Here is a 22,343-nt window from a genome sequence, read left to right on the forward strand (position 1 = left end):
TGTTATGAAGAAAATTTATTAATAAACATTTATGGCACCTACAATATTTTAAATTCAGGCATATAAATTTCATAAAAAATACAATTTACCTGAAAAATAAAACACACTTGGTTATCTACAATTTTTATAAAAACACATTAAAAGTCAATTCACAAAATTCATGAACAAATATAAAATGATTTTATTTACAAATTCTTAAAAAGTAGTCTTTTTTATAATTCTGTACAATGATTAAATTTAAGTACATAAAGCTGCTTAAAATTATCTACATGATTAAGGAACAGCACCTTTCATTTCATTTATTAAATAACAAAATTCTTAGTCATTGATCCTTATAAAAATGTATCACAGAAAGTCTCCGACTCTTCACAGCAGTCCTACCTGCATAAGAAAAATGATTCATTAATATAATAGAAAAGAGCCTTTAGAATGGTATATACAAAATAAGCTTATTTTGGTTTAAAAAAAAAAAAGATTAATATTTCTTTCTAGACATTTATGCAACAAAAAACCATATATTTGAGTGCTTCTAGTCACTGCTAACGAAATTAAAATGGCTTAATTTTAATTATTTCAGTCTGCATATGATTTCAATTCCATACTTATCAAGCAGAAGGGAAGAAAGTTGTTAATTTTGGAACAATTTTTTTTATTTTCAGTTTTGATGAACTACAATTAAAAATCCTGAAAAATTAATGAGTTTTAGTTAAAGACTAGATACAACCTGGTCATGACGTTTGTCGTAAATAATGGAAAAAGATATTAAATTTTTAAACTTGTAAAAAAAAAACTTTAAATTATTGTCTGAAAAATCAACATATTGATGATTGATTCACATAAATAATTTCAACATAGTCTAAAAAAAGGACTACTTTGAAAATTAATGACAATCAATGCATTTATCAAACTAATATAAAGAAAAAAACCCAAAACAATTGCATAAGAAGTACAACATAAAGCTAAAAAACTTATCTTTATATAAAGAAATACTCACATTTGGTTCAAGCTCTCAGTTTAGATATTTACGACACCTTCTAGAATTACAATGACAAGGTATCTTTTCATCTTCAAAAGGAAATTTATAGTCATAAGTTAATTCCTCTCCTTTTATTATCCTGGAGAGAAAAAAAAAATTATTTATTATTCTTTGTGAAAAAGTGTACACAACAATAACTTTAAAACAAATAAAATAAGAATATATGTTTACTTTATGAATGCATTTTCAACATTCTGGTCTATAACGATGTAATAATAATATATTTAAAAGCATTCAACTGATTTTAATTGAATTTTATTAATTTTTTGCCCCAAAACTTTGATTTACTATTAAATACTTAATCAAAGTTTATGCAACTATAAAATATGTATGCACTTGATTTTGTAAAAAAAGACGAATTTAATCTGCTTACTAAATAAATAAAAGCAATTTTTTTATAAATCTTATTTTTTTAGCAAAAAATTATTCATTTATATAAATATAGAATAAAAAGAAATAAAAGGCACCTGTGTTTAAACTAGTAAGCAATCTTTTATAAGAAATTATTTGATAAATAGGTACTTAGTTTCTGAGTATTACTGTTACATCCATAAATATTTGTCATTCACATTAACATTTGTCATTCACATTAACATTTGTCATCATTAATTTGTTACATGCATATTAAATACTGAAATATTTTTTAGGTTTTGAATACAGAATGATAGTTTGCTAAATTAGTAATTTTCATTATAAAACTATATTTCGTATTAATTATATTTAATAATTTTCTCTATTGAATGCCTGCAAGCAGCTTTTAAAAAAGTTTTTATGTAACCCAAAATAAAAATTTAGACTTATGTTCCAGTACTATAAAATATGCTTTACAAACTAATTCTTTTTTTTTGGTTATTCAATTTTGTACAGATATCTTTAAATATTTCAATATAGAGATCCTTTTTTAAACATCCATAACTTTACTAATGAATCTCTTTCTTTTTTGCCTTTTAAAAGCTTTATCTGCAATGAAACTTTATGTCAAAAACTTCATTATTATTCATAATTCAGTTAATTTGTCATGAAAATACTGTAATTTTTATCGTCATCTATCTCCTAAAGCATCTCAACTTTCGGCTTTTTCCAAAATGAGAATTAAACGTACCATAAAATTAAGTTTTAAAAGTATTTTTTTTGTGTGTGTGTGTTTAGCATACTGCCAATTAAAATAACATGGTGAATCAATAAATGATATTTAATACAAAAAACTTTTGAAACATACCTTCTAAGAGCAAATATGACTATGTGCTTTTTTCCATCAATAGTTATCACCTTAGAAAAGCAATTGGGCTGCAAGTATATATTTTATATTAATATGTGAGTGATTAGTTAAAAAAAATTGAAATGAAAAATCTTTATGTTTATACTAACTTCACATGAATGATTGATGAATCTAGCAGCATTTCCATGCATGGTAGCATCAACCACTTCATCATCATCAATTCTAAACATGTAGCATCCAATACCCTAAGTAACCAAATTTCATTTTAAGCATATATTTTCTACAATTATTTTTTGAAATCAGAAATTTATAGGAAAAATATAGCAGTCAAGATAATTAAAATTTTCCCTTTTTGGAGAAACAAAAGAGATATAAGAAATTATATTACAAAGTGAAGCCATAAAAGGTAATTAAAGATACTTATAATTACATCAATAACCTGAATGATGACTTAACCCATTTGCCTGTGAATCACACTTCAAAATCTTAACAATTTTAAATTTATCAACTAACATTAATCTGATAAATTACTTGGTATTCATACATATATCATTTTTCTTTGGAATTTTAGTTGAACAAGTGACATTTAACAGGGTCAAGTTTTCAGAAAGAAAATATCAGTAACAAATTTAAGAATTCACATATAATACTGAAGCAGGACATTATAAAAAGTATATATTTATTTTTGCTAAATAATGAATTACCTTGCTCTGATAAATGCGTTCCCTTTTGTCAGTGAGAACAGATCGTATGACTTCTCCAGCATACTCAATGACTAGTTCACCAGGGTCAATATTTCTTTTACAAAACAGCCCTCGTCCATGAATACTTGATCTAAATTCAAAGTGAACAATATGTAATTTTTCAAAATCAGGGGGGAAAAAAAGGAAAGAAAAAAAAATCTTTTTTACCAGTCCATAATTTAAAGAAGAATGTTGCTTTTAATATTAAAGAATTTAATAACAGCACCATACAAATGTCAATTTTTTCATAAAGCTGTAAAATACAACAATTATTTTAATTTCAATTGGCAATTAATGCCAAACATTTCACAGTAATTTCCCTACACAGTTATTACTGCCCTTTAACCCATGTAATGATGAACACATTTCACTGAAAAATCCTTGCCTTCATACTAATTATATCAACGGAGAATTTTCTTTTCTCTACCAGTAAATAACCATCAAAACTAATGCCATTGGCACATTGTTCTAATGCAAACTCCCAATTTAGAACCATATACATATCGGTACCAGTTATTCATCAACATAAGTATGATAACTAATACCCAAAAATTTACCCAGTGTCATTCCAATGGAAGAAAAAATAGGTTAACAGCTCTAATGAGTACAACTGAAAATTGATAGCTTGAAATTGTACCTGAAATGGCAAAATCAAGTATCAATTCAACCCTATTAAGAATATAAAACATTTAATTTTAATATTTAGTTAAAAGGGACATTCATAAAAAATTTAATTTCAGATTTTTATTTTTTTAATATTTCTATATTATCAACTTAAGTGATTTTGATTCTTACACATATCTTTTAAATTAATTTTTTATAGCCATAAATTAGCTTACATTTAAAAAATTATCTTAAACTTAATTAACCATTATTCCTGCTGTATTCTACACAGATCAATTGTCACATATTCTTTACCTGTAAACACCAACAGTTTCTCTTGCAACATCTTTAAGGAAGCGGAAGCGCATTGCAATAGGTAAATCAAGATTTGTCCGTCTTGATGATTTTTGAGCTCCTTCTTCCTCCTCTTCCGGTGGCAAAAATAATGGCCTGTTTCGATGCTCTGATGCTAAAAAGTTAAACATATCCGAGTCTTTTCTGCCTTGAAATCCTTCACTTCTAGCACAGCCAGTTGCATTTTCAGGAATCTAATCAGATAAAAGAGAAATTAAATTCTCCTTAAAAAATCTTTTACATTCTTGGCTTTTTATTTGTGAACAATCTAGGTAATAATTAGTCGTGAACTACTTAATTTTCATATAAAAAACGAATGGAAACTATTAGAAATGATAATGTATTTAAAAACAAAATAATCAATTGAATTCTTTAACAAATAATAATTTTCAGAGCATGACTTCTTAGATGTTAAAGAATCCATAAATATTTTTTTAAAAAATCAAGATTTTAGAAGGAAGTAGAAAAGTAATTTCTTTCATCTTCACTCTTTTTACAAATCAATGGAAGATAAAATTGTAGTTACTTTTATCTACTGACTATTACTAACTATTTTTAACTACTAGGAGGTTAACTATCTTCTTTTCCTACTATCAAAAAGTTTAGGCATAACAAATAAAAAGAGCATGATGGAAAGAAGGCTTAAACTATTGATAGTCATATAAACTAAGATTGTATCACACAATATTGGTGTGGCAAAATTTTTTCCTGATACTTCTTTCAGACATTCAAGATTTTAAATAAAGATAAAAACAAACAATTTTGAATAAATATTCCGCTAAAAAATAAAAAGGAGGACATATATGAAAAAAGTTTAAGAAGCTTTTTTTTTTAATACAAATATATTTTAAAAAATCAAACCACAAATTAAATAATATTTATAAGTTACAAATGTAAGAATTACCAGAAGACTGGAAATCTAATTCATATTTATGCACAAAAAAGTGCTTTTAACAAGAATACCTCAAATATTTCTTTAGAAGGTTGGTGGAAAAGAAACTCATAATCTGGACAGCATTCAGCCCCAGGCAATTGCTCTAACAAGTACACAAGTGCAGGATTATCCAAGCCCAACATATGAGGTCCATTAACATCTATAAGGTGAAGTAAAAATATATTTGGGGACATTTTATCCTTTAACTTTTATCTAAAACATTATAATCAATATTTTAATTTTATAAAATGAAGTCTATATTTTAAGCTAAGCAAATTATTAATTTCTGTCAATAGTTAACAGATCTCATATTCAAATGTTTTAATTATGTGCTCATTGCTAGAATTTACAAAAAAAAAAAAAAAAAAAAAAAAAAAAACACCTTTTTAGTTAAAATTTCATTTCCCTCTCCATTTTTTTTTTTTTTTTTTAAATCTGTCAAGAGGAACATTTTTTCAAAGATAAAAAAGAAAAATAGGTTCAAGCATTTTTTTAATAAAGTGATTTGAAAGTTTATTGCAAAATACTTCACAAGACAATGTGAAAGAATAAACAAAAATAAAATGAAATAAGAACCAACCTTCAGGAGCTAAGGTGATTTGTTTCATATGAGCTGCAATGCGGGCATCCTGCAATTCATCATACACTTTCAACCAGGCATCTATTGAATAACCCAAATAATATATATATAATTTTTATTGATGACAAACTATCTTAATGAATTAAGAGATAAATAGATAAAATTTCTATGAAATAATATAAATGCATATCACTTGTCAAAAAAAAAAAAAAAAAAAAAAAAAAAACATATTACATATCATTGAAGCCAACATGTTATTAATAAAGCATGAATTACTTATAATTCATATTACACTTTAATATTTTAAAAAGCCTCTTGAATTCATTTAAATAAATGCCATTACTGCCTATAATAATATATGAATCAGAATGTGACCTTGAAAAGATTTTTTCATCCATTAAAAAAAACACAGGCGGAGATAATAACTATTTTAACAATATTTATAAAATTTAAAGACAATTTGAATATAAATTCTCCATTTCATTAATATTCCACACATTTTTCAATAAAATTTTGGATTAGTATAATTAGTATATGTATTTAGAGGCAGAGGTGAAAATTGGCCTCAGAATATTTGGTACAGAGACGTAAATGTTAAAACCTGATGAAAATAAAAACATACTATCTTTGATAGTTCTTTTTGTTAGTTCCTCTTTTCAGCGCTTAAAATTAAATTTCTTTTTAATATAAGACCATGAAAAAAAAAACCCATTGTTTTTCACACATACAAATTAAGTAATACTTTAATGAACTTCGTATAAATGATAGCAATACCTGAATAAATTTCTATATCAACAATTTACAAAAGTATTACCTCTTAGATTCCTAGATTGAATATGCAATCCATCTTCACTATCAATTTCATACATAAGATATGGCCTGTCTTTTGGAAAAGATTCTTCTCTTCCTTCTAGTTCCATCTGACGTAAATGCATTCTTACTAAGGGAGATTCTTCTTCAGATTCATCATCATCATCATAACAATAAATGTCAGAATTGCTTTCTAAAGTTGTTGGAACTTCTAGTTGTGGTGCAGGCAAAGTATTTTCTTTCTTCTCTGGTAATGGAAGGGGTTTGGCGGACTCTGCTGTTTTAACTATAAAGATAGGAAATTATTTAACACATTCAGAGTCATATTACTTGAGTATAGTTTATTATTAAATTCCAAACAGTTCTTCATCTAAATTTTTTTAAAGGTTTGTAGATAGCAGTATATTTACAAATAGTAGTATCAATACTATTAAATATAACAAATGAAATAAAAATAATAGATTTTATTTACAACCTTTAACTATTCAAAACAGAAAAATGTTGCAATAGTATTCATTCATAGATGAACATTTTAAAAGAACATAAATTGATTGAAATCTTTTATTTTAAGTATATAATTTCTAATTTTATTTTAATGCCAGAACTAGCTCATGTAATTAAATCTAAATTATAAACACTATTATAAATCAAATTTTAATTTATTTAAGAATATCAGCAAAAATATTAAAAAGATAAATATGATTTTTAATTTAACAGTCATGCATAAACTAATATTTAAACAATGGAATGTAGTTATACAATATCATTGGATATCATTTTTAAAATAGACATAGTAAGTTATAGCTATTTCTAAAAATGTTCTAATATTTAATTTTAAAAAATAAATTATTATAAATAGTTTGTTGTGTGAGGGAGCAGTTTGGAGAACATTACACATATTTTGGATAGCTCAAAATGCTGAACATAAAATACATTAGACTGTGATTGCATTTAATTAAAAATAAAAGCAAGAAATCCTCAACATGATTATGAATGTAAAATTCTTAATAATAAACTGAAATGAAGCATACCTTCTTCACTCTTTGGTGAAGGTGTGTTCACTGCCTTAGTTGGTGCAGGGATAGGTACAAATGGAATACTGAAAGTAGGCTTAATAATATTTAATTTAACACTTTTAGGTTTCACCTGAGAAGTCACTGAAGAATTACTGCCATTCAAAACAGCATTTTTCTGTTTCAGTTTTTCAGCCTTCCTAGCAGCAACTTTACGAGTGTGTGCAAACCTGGTTTTTTTCTCAGGTACTTCAGATTTACTATTTTCCTTCTTAGTCAAATTTGCTTTAATATTCAACATCTGTTCAGCTGCCTTTTTAAGAATATCTACAATATTACTATTTGGTGGCACTGTTATAGCTGACACACAATTTTTGCTATTATTTGATATATCTGAAGCAGGAGATGACCTACTGCTCAAACTAGGAGGTGATGGACTTACAGTTGATTGAATCACTTGGGAAGTTTTCTTAGCTGCCAGCTGTACTTTTGCAGCTGAGTTTTCAATTAACTGATCATGAGAATTTGTAATTATATTTACAGAGCGATTATCCACTGTTCTTTGTATTTCTGTTGGCTGTGGAAGATTTCCCACTGCAAATGGCACAGGATTCTGCAGCTGGAAAACATTATTCATTTGTTGATTTGAAATTTGCTGTGTATTAGATTGGAAAGTGAATTGGTTAAGAAACTGGGGTTGTATTTCTTGTTGAGGAACATAAGTGGTAAAAGCACAATTCTGTGTTTGTTCAATGGGAACTTGAAATACATAATTTGAGGGTGGTTGTGCTGGAGATAAATGATGTGTAACTGGATCTTCAACAAACATCACCTGCCCTTGAGGAAAAGATACTGCTTGTTGAGGAAATACAAGTTGGTTCACTGTATTGGCAGAAAATGAGCTCTGAACTGATATGTGCTGAACATTCACTGTCGAAAGGTGTATTTCTGCTGGTTGAGGTATTTGTATAGGGTTCTGGATAACACCAAAATTAAGATCTTGTTGAGGAAAAATTGGAACTATCTGATCAGGCACATTCACAGCTAAAGACATGGTTTCATTGTTAGTAATAGTTATAGAACCAACATATGATAATTGTGAGCTTGGATTTAAATCAATGGAAGGCTGTATAAAGTTACCCTGGGGCACTGCGATCTGACTTAAAACTGGGCTTGATTGGGGCACAGGGGTAGGATTTGGTGGAATAATAAGTGTATTGCAGGGCATTGGCATAATATTATTTGGAGGATTGTTGCATAAAGTATTACTGTAACCACAGTTGAAAACATTTGGTATATTTTCAGCAACTAATGGTACACTATTAATCTCCACTGGAACATTTGGCATGACATTCTGTGTGCAATTAATACTAACAGGTGAATTTAGAGACTGCTGAGTTGGAATAACAATCCTTTCATTCATAGAAACTGCATTTGGTACAAGGTCTTGTTTATCAGCCAAGAGTACTTTTTGTTCAATAACAGACCTGTTTGTGGCCCGTAGAACGGAAGCAAAGTTATTACTAGAATTCAAAGTTGAATGTTTGCTTGAATGGAAATTATTTGAAAGAAGGGAGTTTTGCTTCTGTTTAAATGATTGATTATTGGCATTTTGTGCACATGTAACTGAACTGTCTCCATTAACACAGTTTTTCATATTTTCTGATGTTTCTTTATTATTCCTAAATTTATTGTTGCAAGAAGTTTCTGGATATGGTTCATCAACATCCATTGCATCTAAAGCTTGATTTTTCTCCTTGTTTTTTTCTAAAGGTTTTCCTGAAACAGTACAATTATCTTCACTTGATTTTTCAGAAGACATGCTGCTGTCAGACTCTTCTTCTCCAGAAGAGGAATCAATAACAAAATTACATAAATCTGAATGTTTTTTAAAACTTTCAATAGTACGATACAATCTTTTGCATTTGGAGCATTTGAAAGGTCCTGTAGTTTGGCACATACCATTAAGAATTTTGTCTTTTGAATAAGTTTTTTCAAATAAGATATTGTTACACACATTTCTTTCATTTTTAGATGCAGAAAATTTTTCTTCACATATTTTTTTATCCAATTCATCTAAATTAGAATGAAATTCTTTTTGTTTTTGACCATTAAACTTCACGCCTCTTTCCCAAGAAGATGCAATGTTCATTTTTCCAGATTTTTCTGCAGAATTGGATTTCATATCATTTGGCTGATTAGGTAAGGAAGGCTGTCTGGTAGATTGTCGTAAGTGATTATCTTCATTAGAACTATATCCAGAACTCTCCGTAATACCTGAGGGATCTTTTGCTCCCACTCCATAAACAGGTAGAACAGTTTCAGTAACAGATTGAGAAGGTAAAACAGAATTAAATAAGGATTTTATTTTTGGGGACATCGATGAAATCTCTTTATATTGATTACAAATGTTTTCATACTCATTTTTAGAAAATGTTTCTTCATGCAACAACTGAAAAAGTTTATCAGAATTCATATTATGCTCGTCATTCAGATTTTTAATTCGTTTTCGGTATTTTTTGAATTCATAAGTTTTCAAGCTACTTCGAAGTTTATCATTACAATTTTTAGACTTCCATACATTTCTCCGATCTAATTGGTCATTCAAGTCAGAATTAGACTCCTTATAATTCATTTTATCGCATTCAGAATCATCTGAGCATTCCTCTAAGCTGCTAACAGAGTTCTGACCTGACCTTTCTTTATTAGATGAATCTTTATTACAGTCAAGACAATTTTTAATTTCTTGCAAATCGCACTGGTACTTTTTTCTGTTCCCATTAAATCGAGGCAGTAGTATTTTTTGCTTTTCCAATTTTAAATCATTTAAGTGACTTGGGTTTCTACTAACTTCAGAATTATGATCTTTGCAGCTTTTTAATTCAAGAAAATTATTATTCTTTTTATCACATTCAACAAATAACTTAGTTTTCGATTCCTTTTTAACAACCTTTTTAATCAAACGACGCAGAACTTTTCTTACAACACTGGTGATATCTGGATCATCACAATCTTCATTACTTTTAGAATTTGAATTCTCCATATTTAAAGTTTTCTGTTTACATAATGAAAAATTTGTTTTAAAAGGAACTTCTGCATTCTTGTTTGCAAAACAAGATGGTTCAGGATAATGAACGGTTGTTGTATTAGCTATTGCATCTGAATGACGAGATGGTAGATGTGGTTTTATTTCTATAACACGGCAGGTATATTTTACTCGTAAATTTGGATTTTTTGTGCTCCAAAATATTCTGGTACATCTGAAAATAGAAATGAAATTTAATTTTATATTAAATATAGATATCCTTATAAGAACATTCCCTTTTACAAATCCTATTAATTAATATATATACAAACAATGAAAATTTAAAATAAACCATTGATCAGTGTGATGACTTACCAATTGATCGAGTCCATTAATTTAGTTATGACTAATTCAAATAATATAAATAATCACCAATTTTAATTAATATTTTGCCACTAATTCAGTTGAAATTAGGAGTATCACTTTCTCAAAATCCACCTGAGGAGAACATTTATTTTCGACTAACATACCAAAAACATATTAAATTTATATTTTCGAAGTATTTTAAAAATTAAATGCTTTTTCTTATATAATTTCGAAAATAACAGAATAATTTTGTATAAAAAATTCCTTTACCACAGTTTTATTCTGTAATTATTGCTTTTAGATCAGAAATGATTTGCTAAAATTTAAAGACTATGAAAAAAAGTGACTTTGTTAACAGAACTTATTTTGACAAAGTAGGATTCTAAGATAAACACACAAGTGTTACAAACAAAATAAAATAAAATATTTACTTACTCATAGTCAACAGGAATCAAAACATTTTTATTATGTGATATTATGTGATAAACACACACATGCTACAAAATAAAATAATTACTTACTCATAGCCAACAGGAATCAAAACATTTTTATTATGTGATAATTTTGTTAACCGTCCTAATTTATTCACTGTCAAGGATCCTAAAAAAGGAAATATTCTTAAGTGTTCTCATTGCCATAGATTTTCATTTAAATTAAAATTTTAAAAGTTGAATAATATATCACAATTTTATTCCTTTAAGTTATTTTAAAATTTTACTCAAGCACAAATATGCAATACTTTCAAAATAATGTGCACAGCATATCCTATATATTGATAAAACTATGGAAAACAAACTCCTAAGTTTTCATATTTATTCAATAAAATTCTTTTAAGAAAATCACAATGTTGTGTGTCATTTTTGCTACTTAATTAAAAAAAAAAAAAAAAAAAAAAACTGCCTGATTTTTTTTTTTCCTTTCCCTATCTATCTAAAATATTCAGAATGGCCTCGCTTCATTTCCTCCTTCTATTTATAGCACAGTACACCATTCTTAATACTATGTGAAAAGTAATTCTACTCTTTCTAACTAAAATCAATACAGAACAAACAAAATTTAATACTCAGAAAACAGAACAAAATGTCATTTTTAATTATTAGGTTTCAAATAAGCTTCATTTTCATAAGCATTTATTTATTTAATTATTGCAAAAATACTAATTAATATAAACAAAACTAAAAGATAATTGTATAGGCAAACTTTTACATGGCAAATCATATCTCACAACTATTAGTCATAAATTTACTCATAAAGATGCGCTGGACACATAGACTAATTTTATTTTTAACAAATAACCATTTCATAAGTATAATAAACACCTTTAGAAAAAAATATCAACTTTGAAATTTATTTTTTTTTACTATAGAGTTCTAAATTCAATGAAATAAATTAAGTTGAGTATTAACTAAGTAAGTGTCCAATTTTATACAAATATAAATATAAAATACTACCAGAAATTATTGAATATTTTTCACTAACATTGAAATAAAGTTATTTAAAATGTTTTTTTTTTTAATGTAAGTAAATTGTAATGTAATGTAATTTTATGTAATGTATTGTAATGTAATTTTTTTAAATGGTTTTCTTTAATGTAAGTTTCATTTGAAAAATCTTATTAAAAGATTCTCATCAGATATCCTTAAATTATTTAATTACTTTATAGTTAGTAGTATAAGGGGGGAAAACAATCTTATATTGCTAGTTCATTAACATTTCAATTCTTCGAGGAAAAAAAAGTTAGGAATATAAGTAAACAAATCTAAAATATAAAAATCAAACTAATTTAGAATTTCTAATGTGTAAATAAAAGGTTGTTTCCTTTTAGAGATATTTCCAAACACTTTCAATTTGTTCAATTTTTTAATCAATAGATTTTTTCAACACATTAGATTTTGTTAGCAATGAAAAATTTTAGGATTGAACAAGTGCATTAGCTTTATATTCAATTTCACCAATTTCCTTTCCAATTAAGGAATCAAGAAATCAGAGCCTAACTTTCTTCATGTCATTATAAGTATTTCTTTCAATATCTGTTTCTTCAAAAATAGGCGATATTTTGAATGGGCTAACGTAGCTAACATTCTCAATTCTTTAGTAATGATTAATAAATGAATTCTGCCAGATTGCTTTATGTGGACCTAGACTACAGATTATGAAATACATAATTTTGTCATTTAAATTTTCTGCTTCAATATTTTAATTAATGCTGAATCTTCTTTCAACTTTTAATATATGCTGCATGATCAAGAGGAAAAAAATTAAAATAATTTCCAAAACTATTAACACTTTTTAAAAATTTATGATCTTCAAATAAAGAATTATAATAATAATAAATCATATCCACTTTTATTTTCCTGATATGAAAATTATCAAAATTAAGCAAAAATTACTTGACTAGGAAATATACGAGAATAGCATCTTCATAACATCTTTTTACCCTTTCTGATGAAAGCACAGGATACATTTCTTTTTTTCACACTTACTTGTTCTCCGCCAAAACAACATTTTTTACTGATGCAAAATTTACCGAAGACCAATTCATTAAGAATTCCAAAATTTTTAAGTACATCGATTACATCAGACACTGATTTTGGAATGTAAGTTTTTCAATAATTTGCCCCTTATGCTTGTACTCTTCTTTACCAATTGCAGAACAAAACACATTTTTAGATAAATTATACGGTGATAAGAAATATTTTCACAAAATAATTTCAACTTAAAAATTTCCTTCCAAAATTTTTAAAGGACACAATCATTGTTTAACTTATGTATATCAAATGCTTAAACAGGCAAAAATAAGACATCATTCTGCAACATTTTAAGAAATGCATTAATATGCTGTGCAACCTATATGAAAACCAGATGAAAATGTCTCCCCAATACTTCATTATATGCTCTAATAAAGGTGTTATCACCCCTCCCTTTATTATAAAAACTAGGATCTTTGGGAAAATAAGGATCCAAACACTAGGATCTTTCGGCAAGATTGTAAATGCCAGAATACACAGATTTTTATTTCTCCCAGTTGCAATATGGTAATGAAAAAATAAAGACGAGCATACTCCAAAACATTTTGGTCAGTGAATTGAATCCAAAATTCAGGACAGAACTATAATTTTAAAAACAAGATAATTCACAAAATTTCATTCCTCCAAGTTGTTGCTTTTTTTTTTTTTTTTTTTTTTTTTTTTGTTAAAGTGTTTATGTGCATGCGAAAATGCAGACGTCAATGGCTATTGACAGATTCAAAAATTTTAATATGTATCTGTACTTTAGATGCTAAAAGTATAGATCAAATTTTACCACTGTAGTGCTTTGCATTTTGAAGTTATCCTGTTCATTTGACTCGGACAAACAGATTAAAAAAAAAAAAAAAAATTAATGGAAATGGATTTTGTCCAAAATTTGTTAGAAATCTGCAAATTTGGTATTAAGAATTCCAGCTCAAAGCATATTTCAGTTATCGTGTTGTTCAGAGAGCCATAATTCCAAAAGTGAATTATTTGGATTTTTGAATCATGGAGATTGAGTAAAATCTTAAGTTAGCATTTTTTGGCGATTGCAATTCATTCTCTTTGAATATGAAAAAAATACACGAAAAAGTAGAATGGCATTAATTTAGTTGTCATATGATTTCATTTCACCAGAGTAATAAATTAATGGCAAGTAACTTTGGAGCATTATAAATAGCTTATTTTAATTTTATTTTGAGAATGCTTCAATCATTTAGTGTATTCACTTACAGAAGTCATATAATGAAATGAAACACATGTTTTTTTTTTGATATATTGGAAAAAAGTTCTAAACTTTTGGAAAAAAAATTAATTGAAGTAAAAATACTTGAATAATCTATTAATGACGAGTCACTAAATGATGTTGAAATATAACTGACAAATGCTCTACAAACATGTAATCATGTGCAGAAAAAAAAAAGATCAGCTGAAGTCACTGTTATGACCAACATTCATGGTTTTACATGAATAAATAAAATTATATCTAAAAAGGAAGGACCCCCTTCTCATCTAAACAGGCAAAAGGAGATAAAAGAAGAATCAAAGAAATGAAAGAGAAAAACTATTCTTTCTTCCTCACTCCATTTAAAGGAAGAGAAAAAATAGTCAATGAAAAGGATATATACTCTCCATTCTATCCAGTATTTCCTCAAACTGAGATAAAACCTTTTCTACTGTACCTGCAGATTCATTAAATCCATTAAACACTGAAAAATCTGATACTGAAAAAAAAATATATATATCGATGATTGGACAGATTTAGCATGCTGAAATGCCCCCCCCCCATAAAAAAGAAAATATAAGAACCTAAATAAAAAAAAGTAGTTTCAATACTTTTATATAATGATCACCAATAATAAGCAGTCATTAAGGGACTTTTAATGATGCAACGCACCTTGGTGTTGCACAAAATAACATCTGTAGAATCTTAAGAATGAAATCATCTTACTTCTAAGTACTTCTATTTACTTCTAGGTATCTTCCTTATTCGTAATGTTTACTCACACTGAAATCAAAATTAAACAATGTCTACTAATTGAAAAAAAAAATTACAAAAAATGAAAAAGGATTGATAGAAAATGTCAGCAATAATGTCATGCATCTCTGAATGAAAGAAGTATTGCAGCAAAATAAAAGAAAATATTCAGTGATAGCAAAATTGTATTAACTTTTAGCTTGTCAAACAAATTTTAAAAAAACACATTAGCAGAATGCTAAATCTATTTTTATCATATAGAAAAAAGCAGAAAATTGGTTCTCACAACCAAATTTTTCTTCATTGCATATAATGAATTACTTCTTAGTAAAATGTGGAATTCTTGAAGATATTAAGAGCAAGCCCAATCAATAAATGCTGAAGATTCTGACAAAAGCAAATGTATTGAGGTAAGCCATTCAATAAATACTAAAATAAATCAAGCACTTGATAATTTGAAATGCAGCATACAACAGCATTCAATAAATTTAAAACAATGATACAATAATGAACAATATATATGTGAGTTGTTAAGGAACAACAGTTCATAAGCAACATTTAATGAATATTTAAATTATTATTTTTGAAATAAATTATAAGTAAGTAATGCTGAGGTAAAGTTTTTCTTTTGTTTCTCTTCGTGTGATAAAAGTATAATTGATTTCAACCAATTTGGTTATTGTTATCAACTAGTTAATCTTACCAAAATTTATAGAATCTGAAGCATTAAGCTTATGTTATTTGATTGTGATAACTGATTTCAACCATTGATTTATTGTTATCAGCTGGCTGATGTTACCAAAATTTATAGAGCCTGAAGCATTAAGCAGTAGCGACTGATGTTACCAAAATTTATAGAACCTGAAACATTAAGCAGTAGCTACTGTACTAAATATGAATGTGTTGATATATTTTCTTTCTTACTGTTATATCTTCATTTACATATTATAAAAGGGGGGAAAAAGCAGCTATATCTGACAAATCTTGATCCATGGTCATCTCCTGATTTATCAAAATAGACTATCCAACATCATGCAATGCTGATGACACCAAATTTACCAGTTCCTGAATTATAAATAGGATTATACCTAACAAATATATAAACAGAGTGCTTACCAATAACAATATGGAGAGAATCTTTATTCATAGGAGCTTCCCAACTCTTTTTAACCCACTTTGGGGGTATACTAGCTTGATTAACATAGACTCTTTCTTCAACAGGAAAATCTTTTTCACTTAAAATCTAAAAATGTAAGAAAATTAATCCAAATTCAAGCTTGTTATTATTTTTACAATGTATCTAAAGCTAAGCACATAGAAAGATTTAAAAACTTTAATTTCAATATTATATTTTTTTACTCATTAATTGCATTAAAATATTTTTAGTTACATTTTCTTCATAGATAATTCAACTAAGATTTGAAACATATAAACTATAAGAATAAGAAGTAGATTTAATTTAAAAGAATTAAGTAGGTGAATACAGCAGGTAATGTTGACATATAAAATTATAGAAACTTGGAAGGTATCAAAGAGTATAAAGGAATATGATACACAATTCTAAATTAAACAGAAGATGATTCATAAAATATAGAAATTTTTCCACAGAAGTAATTTTTTGCAGTATTTAATTGGTAAAACACAAATGTTCAAAAAGTTCATTGGAGAAATCACATATGAAAGGCATTCATAATTTAAACATTTTACACTGAATATTAAATAATTTATGTTTTTCTTTAAGGAGAAGAATATATATATATATATATATATATATATATATATATATATATATATATATATAGTTTTTTTTCTTTGGAAATAAAAACCGAAGGAATTAAAAATTTCTTATTTTTAAAATAACACAGAAAAGTTGATAAATAACCATAAAAATTAAAAATGCTCCCCATCAATTTTTTTTAAATATTTGGGAACACAAATAAATTGAATTTGATGTTTAATATTTGAAAAATAATATAATATTATTGATAGTTAACACATATCCTTAGCTTTAATTTTAACATCTGAGGGATATTTAAAAAAATAATAAAATATATTACTAATATTTCATCAAATAGTTTCAGAAATTTCTTTTATAAATCTTTGATCTCAGAGTTAACTTTCAAGAAACAGCAGCAATAATAGAGAAATGAATTATGATAAAGCACACAATACAACAAATAATAAAATACTCAAGTATTTTTACAATAAAAGGAAGAAAAAATCTTTACAATTTTAAATTCCAAGCACATTATATAATTTATAAAGACAACAAAAAGTAAGTAAATAATAAACAAAAATAGTACCTTTTCATCAACGCTTTCTCGATGCAGGGCACAAAATACTTTCTTATCTGCTTGCAAAATAGCTTCATCTTTTCGGGCACAGTAAAAATGGTAGTTAGCAGGGCAACCTCTTACACAGCACCCAACAGTTGCCCCAAGTTGGTTGCAAAATTCACAATGCTAAAAAGAAAAGAAAAAAGAAATGAATGTTTATAAACAGAGCCAAACTAATAAGGAAATTAAACATTTCTTGGAACAATTAAATGATTAAAAAATTTTAATCAAAACCATAAAATAAAGCAGAATTACGTCTTCAAAAATAAACTAAAACGAATAATATTCACAAATTGAAAATAATAAATAGAACAAATACCAAGGGTTTCACTGTTAGCAAATCTCTTCTATCTCTACTAATAATAAACAAAAATGTGTGTGTGCGTGTGTATGTGTTGGTGTTCTAAGGCCAGATCATTTCACTAACAGCTATGAAATTTGGAACATAAATATCTTGAAGAATGAGAATATGTATCTCAAACAATTTCTTAACATTCTTTTTTTTTTCATTAATTAAAAACTAAACTGAATTTTGGCATTATTTCTTGATAACTTACAAAATATCCTTGAATACAAAAAGTTTTTTCATGCCATTTCAATTTTTTTTAAATGTCTTTTTAATGATTTTAATTTAAAAGCGACACAGATTTTTTCTGAAATAAGGTGATTTCTTAAATTTATTTTTTATTTAATCTCCATCAATACATTACATTATTGTTCTGAAATTCTAAATGTTTTCATGGTTTCATTAAATATTAAATAGTGTGACTTTTTTCCATCCTTGCATGCTAAAGAAAATGGATTCCATTTAATATCTGTTTAGTTTGTAATAGTAGTAGTAATAAATAAATAAAGTTAGAAGATATATGAAAAAGCCACAAGATTGGTCACATTACCACATTGATACCACAATATTGGTCTCCATTAGAAAGGTTTATATACATAATAAGCTGAAAAGTAAGACAATTAAAATAATATAACTTTAATGTCTGGCAATTACAAGGCATCATGGATATGAAGTTATATCTAAATGATTTAATTGAAATTACAGGCTATTTTGTTATGTAGATACCTAAAATGTGTCAGCAAACTCTATATTGATGTTTGAAATCTGAACTGGGAATGGTGGTTTACAATAATGTCCTTTACTGACTCATATTTTTTACATACATTCCAATGGAAATTCTGCTTATTTTAGTCTGTAGTATCGCCTTTTAGTTTATTTAAGATATTTTAGATATTAAGATATGCTTCATCACATTGTTGCATATTTACAAACTTGGTTATCTACTTCCTCCCTTTTCCTCTCTTTTAACACTTCTATAACTATCATTTAAAATTTTTTTCGATGAATGTAACAGAAAAGGTAGTTTTCAGCTCAGAATACATTATATACCTTCTCTTTGTTTGTACTTTTAATCATCTTCTTTGAAAGGAATTAATTAAACAAGTCACTTGTTTTCAATGTGCTCATAGAAAATGAAGCATAAATTACCATTAATCTTCCTCTGGAAATAGCTGGGTGAACATTCCTTAGTGAACCATCCTGCTGTTGAAATACTTCAGCCGACCATATTGCACAATTTACATGAATCCACTCATCTTGTCCACAGTACAAAAGACGCCCACATTTCTAAAATTTATAATATATTTCAATAATATATTCATACAATAATCAAGTTTTCAGGTATAAATAATTAATAATACTTTGAAATATCCAGAAATAAAACTTACTTTTGGCTGACTATCACCAGAATAGTTGCATAATACACATGTACGAGTGTCTGGAAAAGGAGATGCATCTACAAAAACAAAATCACAAGAATCTATTAGCATAGTAGAGCCAAAGTATTATTTATGTAAGCCTGACAGACAGATGAATATAAATTTCTGCTTTAGGTAAAATATCACTATAGATCATCCTTACAAAAACAATATATAAAGTGTTCTAATATGTTTCATAGATAATACTAATGAGATGGTAAAATATATCTTGACCACCTGATTAGTATTATCACTTCTAAAGTTCTCCAAATAAGTAAAATTTACATATTTGCTTTAATTTAAATGTGTCATAAAAATTATGATTCACTTGAACAGCATTAATTTATTCAAACATACATTTTCTTACTGCAATACTTATAATTCTAATATGTACTAATCAAAATTAAATTTCTACATACTGATTAACTGATACCAACAATATTTCACATAAAACTTGTTATAAAATTAAATTGTAACCTTATCTAACTAGGAAAAATATTTAATTATGGATAAAAGGAATATTTTCACAAATTAACAGAGCACTGTTATGTTTACAGGGTGGCTAGCATTTCTGCTGTTTGAATTTCCCTGACATTTTCAGGTTTTTTTAAAGAAATTTTCCTGACATTTTTTGGATTTTTCCAACATTTTCATAATGTCACTTTATTTCATTCTCTTTAATTATTGCACAATATGTTCTTAACTTTATTTGGAAAATTGTTCCACTCTTCTAGCTCACCATAATAATAATAATAAAAATTAAAAAACATGCTTGCATGCTGGTTCAATGCTTAAGCAAGTAAAATAGAAAAAAAAGCGGAAAGTTGGTTTTTATGGGTTTTTTTTTCTTTATTGCATAAAAAAAAATGTTTTAGAAGTATAGATTTCAAAAAAGACGATATTATATGAATGTTGTAAATTTTTCTGTGAAACAGTTTCATATATATGATATCGCATGAGAAAAGTGCTGCCCTTTGATTTACAATTTTTTTTTTTTTTTTGCCGAAATTAAAGGAGGCAATTGTACCAATAATGTGTCAAACAAATTAATTTCTCATGTTCCAATATTAATTTTAAATTGTAGAGCATTTTTGTTGAATGTATGGGGAATTTTAAATGAATACAAAATAATTAAAGAAAAGTTAAAAGAAAATATTAACAATAACATCTGTTTTATATAGTCAATGGCATTCATTCATATAAAGAATTTAGTAATCCATGTCACAACTGTCACCAGGTTAAAAATAAATTTCAAAAATGTTTTACGTAAAGTGATAGCAACATGTCTGATGCTTCATAATTCAAAAAAAAAAAAAAAAAAAAAAAGATTTCTGAGGAAAGGAAAAACTATTGTAAAATACTTATTTAATTAAAATAAATTGTTTTGGAATTATAATAATGCCTCAATATTTTACAACCAGTTTTGAATATTAATACCCAAAATTTATACTTTCGCACTCATAACACATGGTAATTGACTTCATATTGAAAGGAAGAAAAGGGGATAGGATGGAATAGATCCATATATATATATATATATAAATGAGACCCATCTAAGCTTAAAATTTTAACGGTAACAGGAGCTAGTCTTTAGCTAGACTGCCTTTTCACATAATACGCAAGACCACTTTCAATAATTATGTCAATAAATTGTCATTCTGAAAAAAAACATAAAAACTTTTTGTTGAAAATATTATATATTTGAACATATATGAAATAAATTAGATATGGTAATAAATCTTTCTCTTCCATAGTCTATTTTAGACTATCAGTCAGCAACTGATTTTCATCAGTTGCCAACGATATTTCATTTTACTTATGAAAAAATATCAGCAAATTATCATGGTTGATAAAAATGATAGACTCATAAAAAATAAAAAAAAAATTCAGTTTAAAAATAAATTTTCCTTATTTCTCCTGATCTCCCGGAATTCCCTGACAATTCCTGGTTTCCCGATAGGATGGCACCCTGGTTTAGAAAACTGAAGAGAGTTTTTATATAATGAAATAATGATGTAACATGAAGAGATAATTTTTATAGTACTAAGATTGACAGAAGTAGTACATTTGCGATATTGATTTCTATGAAAAAAGTTCTATTTTTCAGGTTTGGGGAGAGAGGGGAGAAAAATTGAGCTGCATAAAATGATGAACTGTGTCAAACATAAACACTGAGAAGAAAAATAGAATTAATTGAACAATAATACAAATGTAATTTATACAATACATACTTAAGATACTAAAAAAAAAAAAAAAAAAAAAAAAAATGCAAAACTATTATATGAAAAGAAATTAATCCCAAGAATGGTAAGATTCAATCATTAAAACAATGAAATTTGTGTTATTGCAGAAATATATCATATATAATACTATGATGGTAAAAAAAAAATGGAATATAGTTAATATGCTGCTTCAAATGAAAGCTACAGCCATCCAGTTTTCCAAAGCATTATATGCAAAGCGTAAATTAAGCAGATGCATAATAAACTATTTTAATAACTGTAATAAAATCTTTACTAAAACTTGTCTAATTCTTTTAATAAAAAATTGAGATCAAACTTTCAAGTATTTATAACATAACTAAAGTTAAAGTTACCAGGGTTGACACTCAAATCTAGAAAAAAAAAAAAAAAAAAATCCCTGCATTTTTCCTGTATTTCTTTGTACATATATGCAATATAAGAAGAAATGCATAAACAACATTTATGTGTTAGCTATAATGGAATAAACTTCCTCCTTAAAACTTCATAGTTTTAATGAGGGGAAAATGCAAGGAAAGGAAGCAACAATTTAACATTACTCAAATAGTACATTAAAAAAATGTTTATATTTGCATACAGGAAAAAGAATTTATATTTATTTATTGCTTAAAATTTAGAAAGACAAGATTTACATATTAAGGGTGGGGAATACTGATCATTTCTCATGTTCTTTAACTATAAATCTCACAAAATGAAGGGCTCAGATAAAATAAAGCACAAAATAAGTTTTACTATCATGATACAAAGCATCTAATGATTACTAAATTGAAAAAAAAAAAAGGGGGGGGATAGCAAGTTTACTTATTTTTTT

General features: G+C 26.7%; 1 protein-coding gene across 1 annotated transcript in view; it reads right to left on the reverse strand.

Moving 5' to 3' along the window:
* Positions 1-2: 2 nt before the first annotated feature.
* The window catches only part of LOC129983733 (uncharacterized), a 63,011-nt gene continuing 40,670 nt past the window's right edge, over positions 3-22,343 (reverse strand). Inside the window, exons 21-35 of the mRNA XM_056093332.1 lie at positions 19,242-19,309; positions 19,003-19,140; positions 17,475-17,633; positions 16,288-16,414; positions 11,205-11,283; positions 7,311-10,552; positions 6,284-6,565; positions 5,470-5,550; positions 4,919-5,049; positions 3,917-4,149; positions 2,960-3,089; positions 2,405-2,500; positions 2,256-2,323; positions 995-1,115; positions 3-381 (exon numbers count right to left, since the gene is read on the reverse strand). Of these exons, the coding sequence (XP_055949307.1) occupies positions 1,010-1,115; positions 2,256-2,323; positions 2,405-2,500; positions 2,960-3,089; positions 3,917-4,149; positions 4,919-5,049; positions 5,470-5,550; positions 6,284-6,565; positions 7,311-10,552; positions 11,205-11,283; positions 16,288-16,414; positions 17,475-17,633; positions 19,003-19,140; positions 19,242-19,309 (4,940 nt within the window). The 3' untranslated portion in view covers positions 3-381; positions 995-1,009. The remainder of the gene's footprint in view (positions 382-994; positions 1,116-2,255; positions 2,324-2,404; positions 2,501-2,959; positions 3,090-3,916; positions 4,150-4,918; positions 5,050-5,469; positions 5,551-6,283; positions 6,566-7,310; positions 10,553-11,204; positions 11,284-16,287; positions 16,415-17,474; positions 17,634-19,002; positions 19,141-19,241; positions 19,310-22,343) is intronic.

The sequence above is a fragment of the Argiope bruennichi genome, chromosome 9, assembly GCF_947563725.1.
Source record: "Argiope bruennichi chromosome 9, qqArgBrue1.1, whole genome shotgun sequence".
Lineage (NCBI taxonomy): Eukaryota > Metazoa > Arthropoda > Arachnida > Araneae > Araneidae > Argiope > Argiope bruennichi.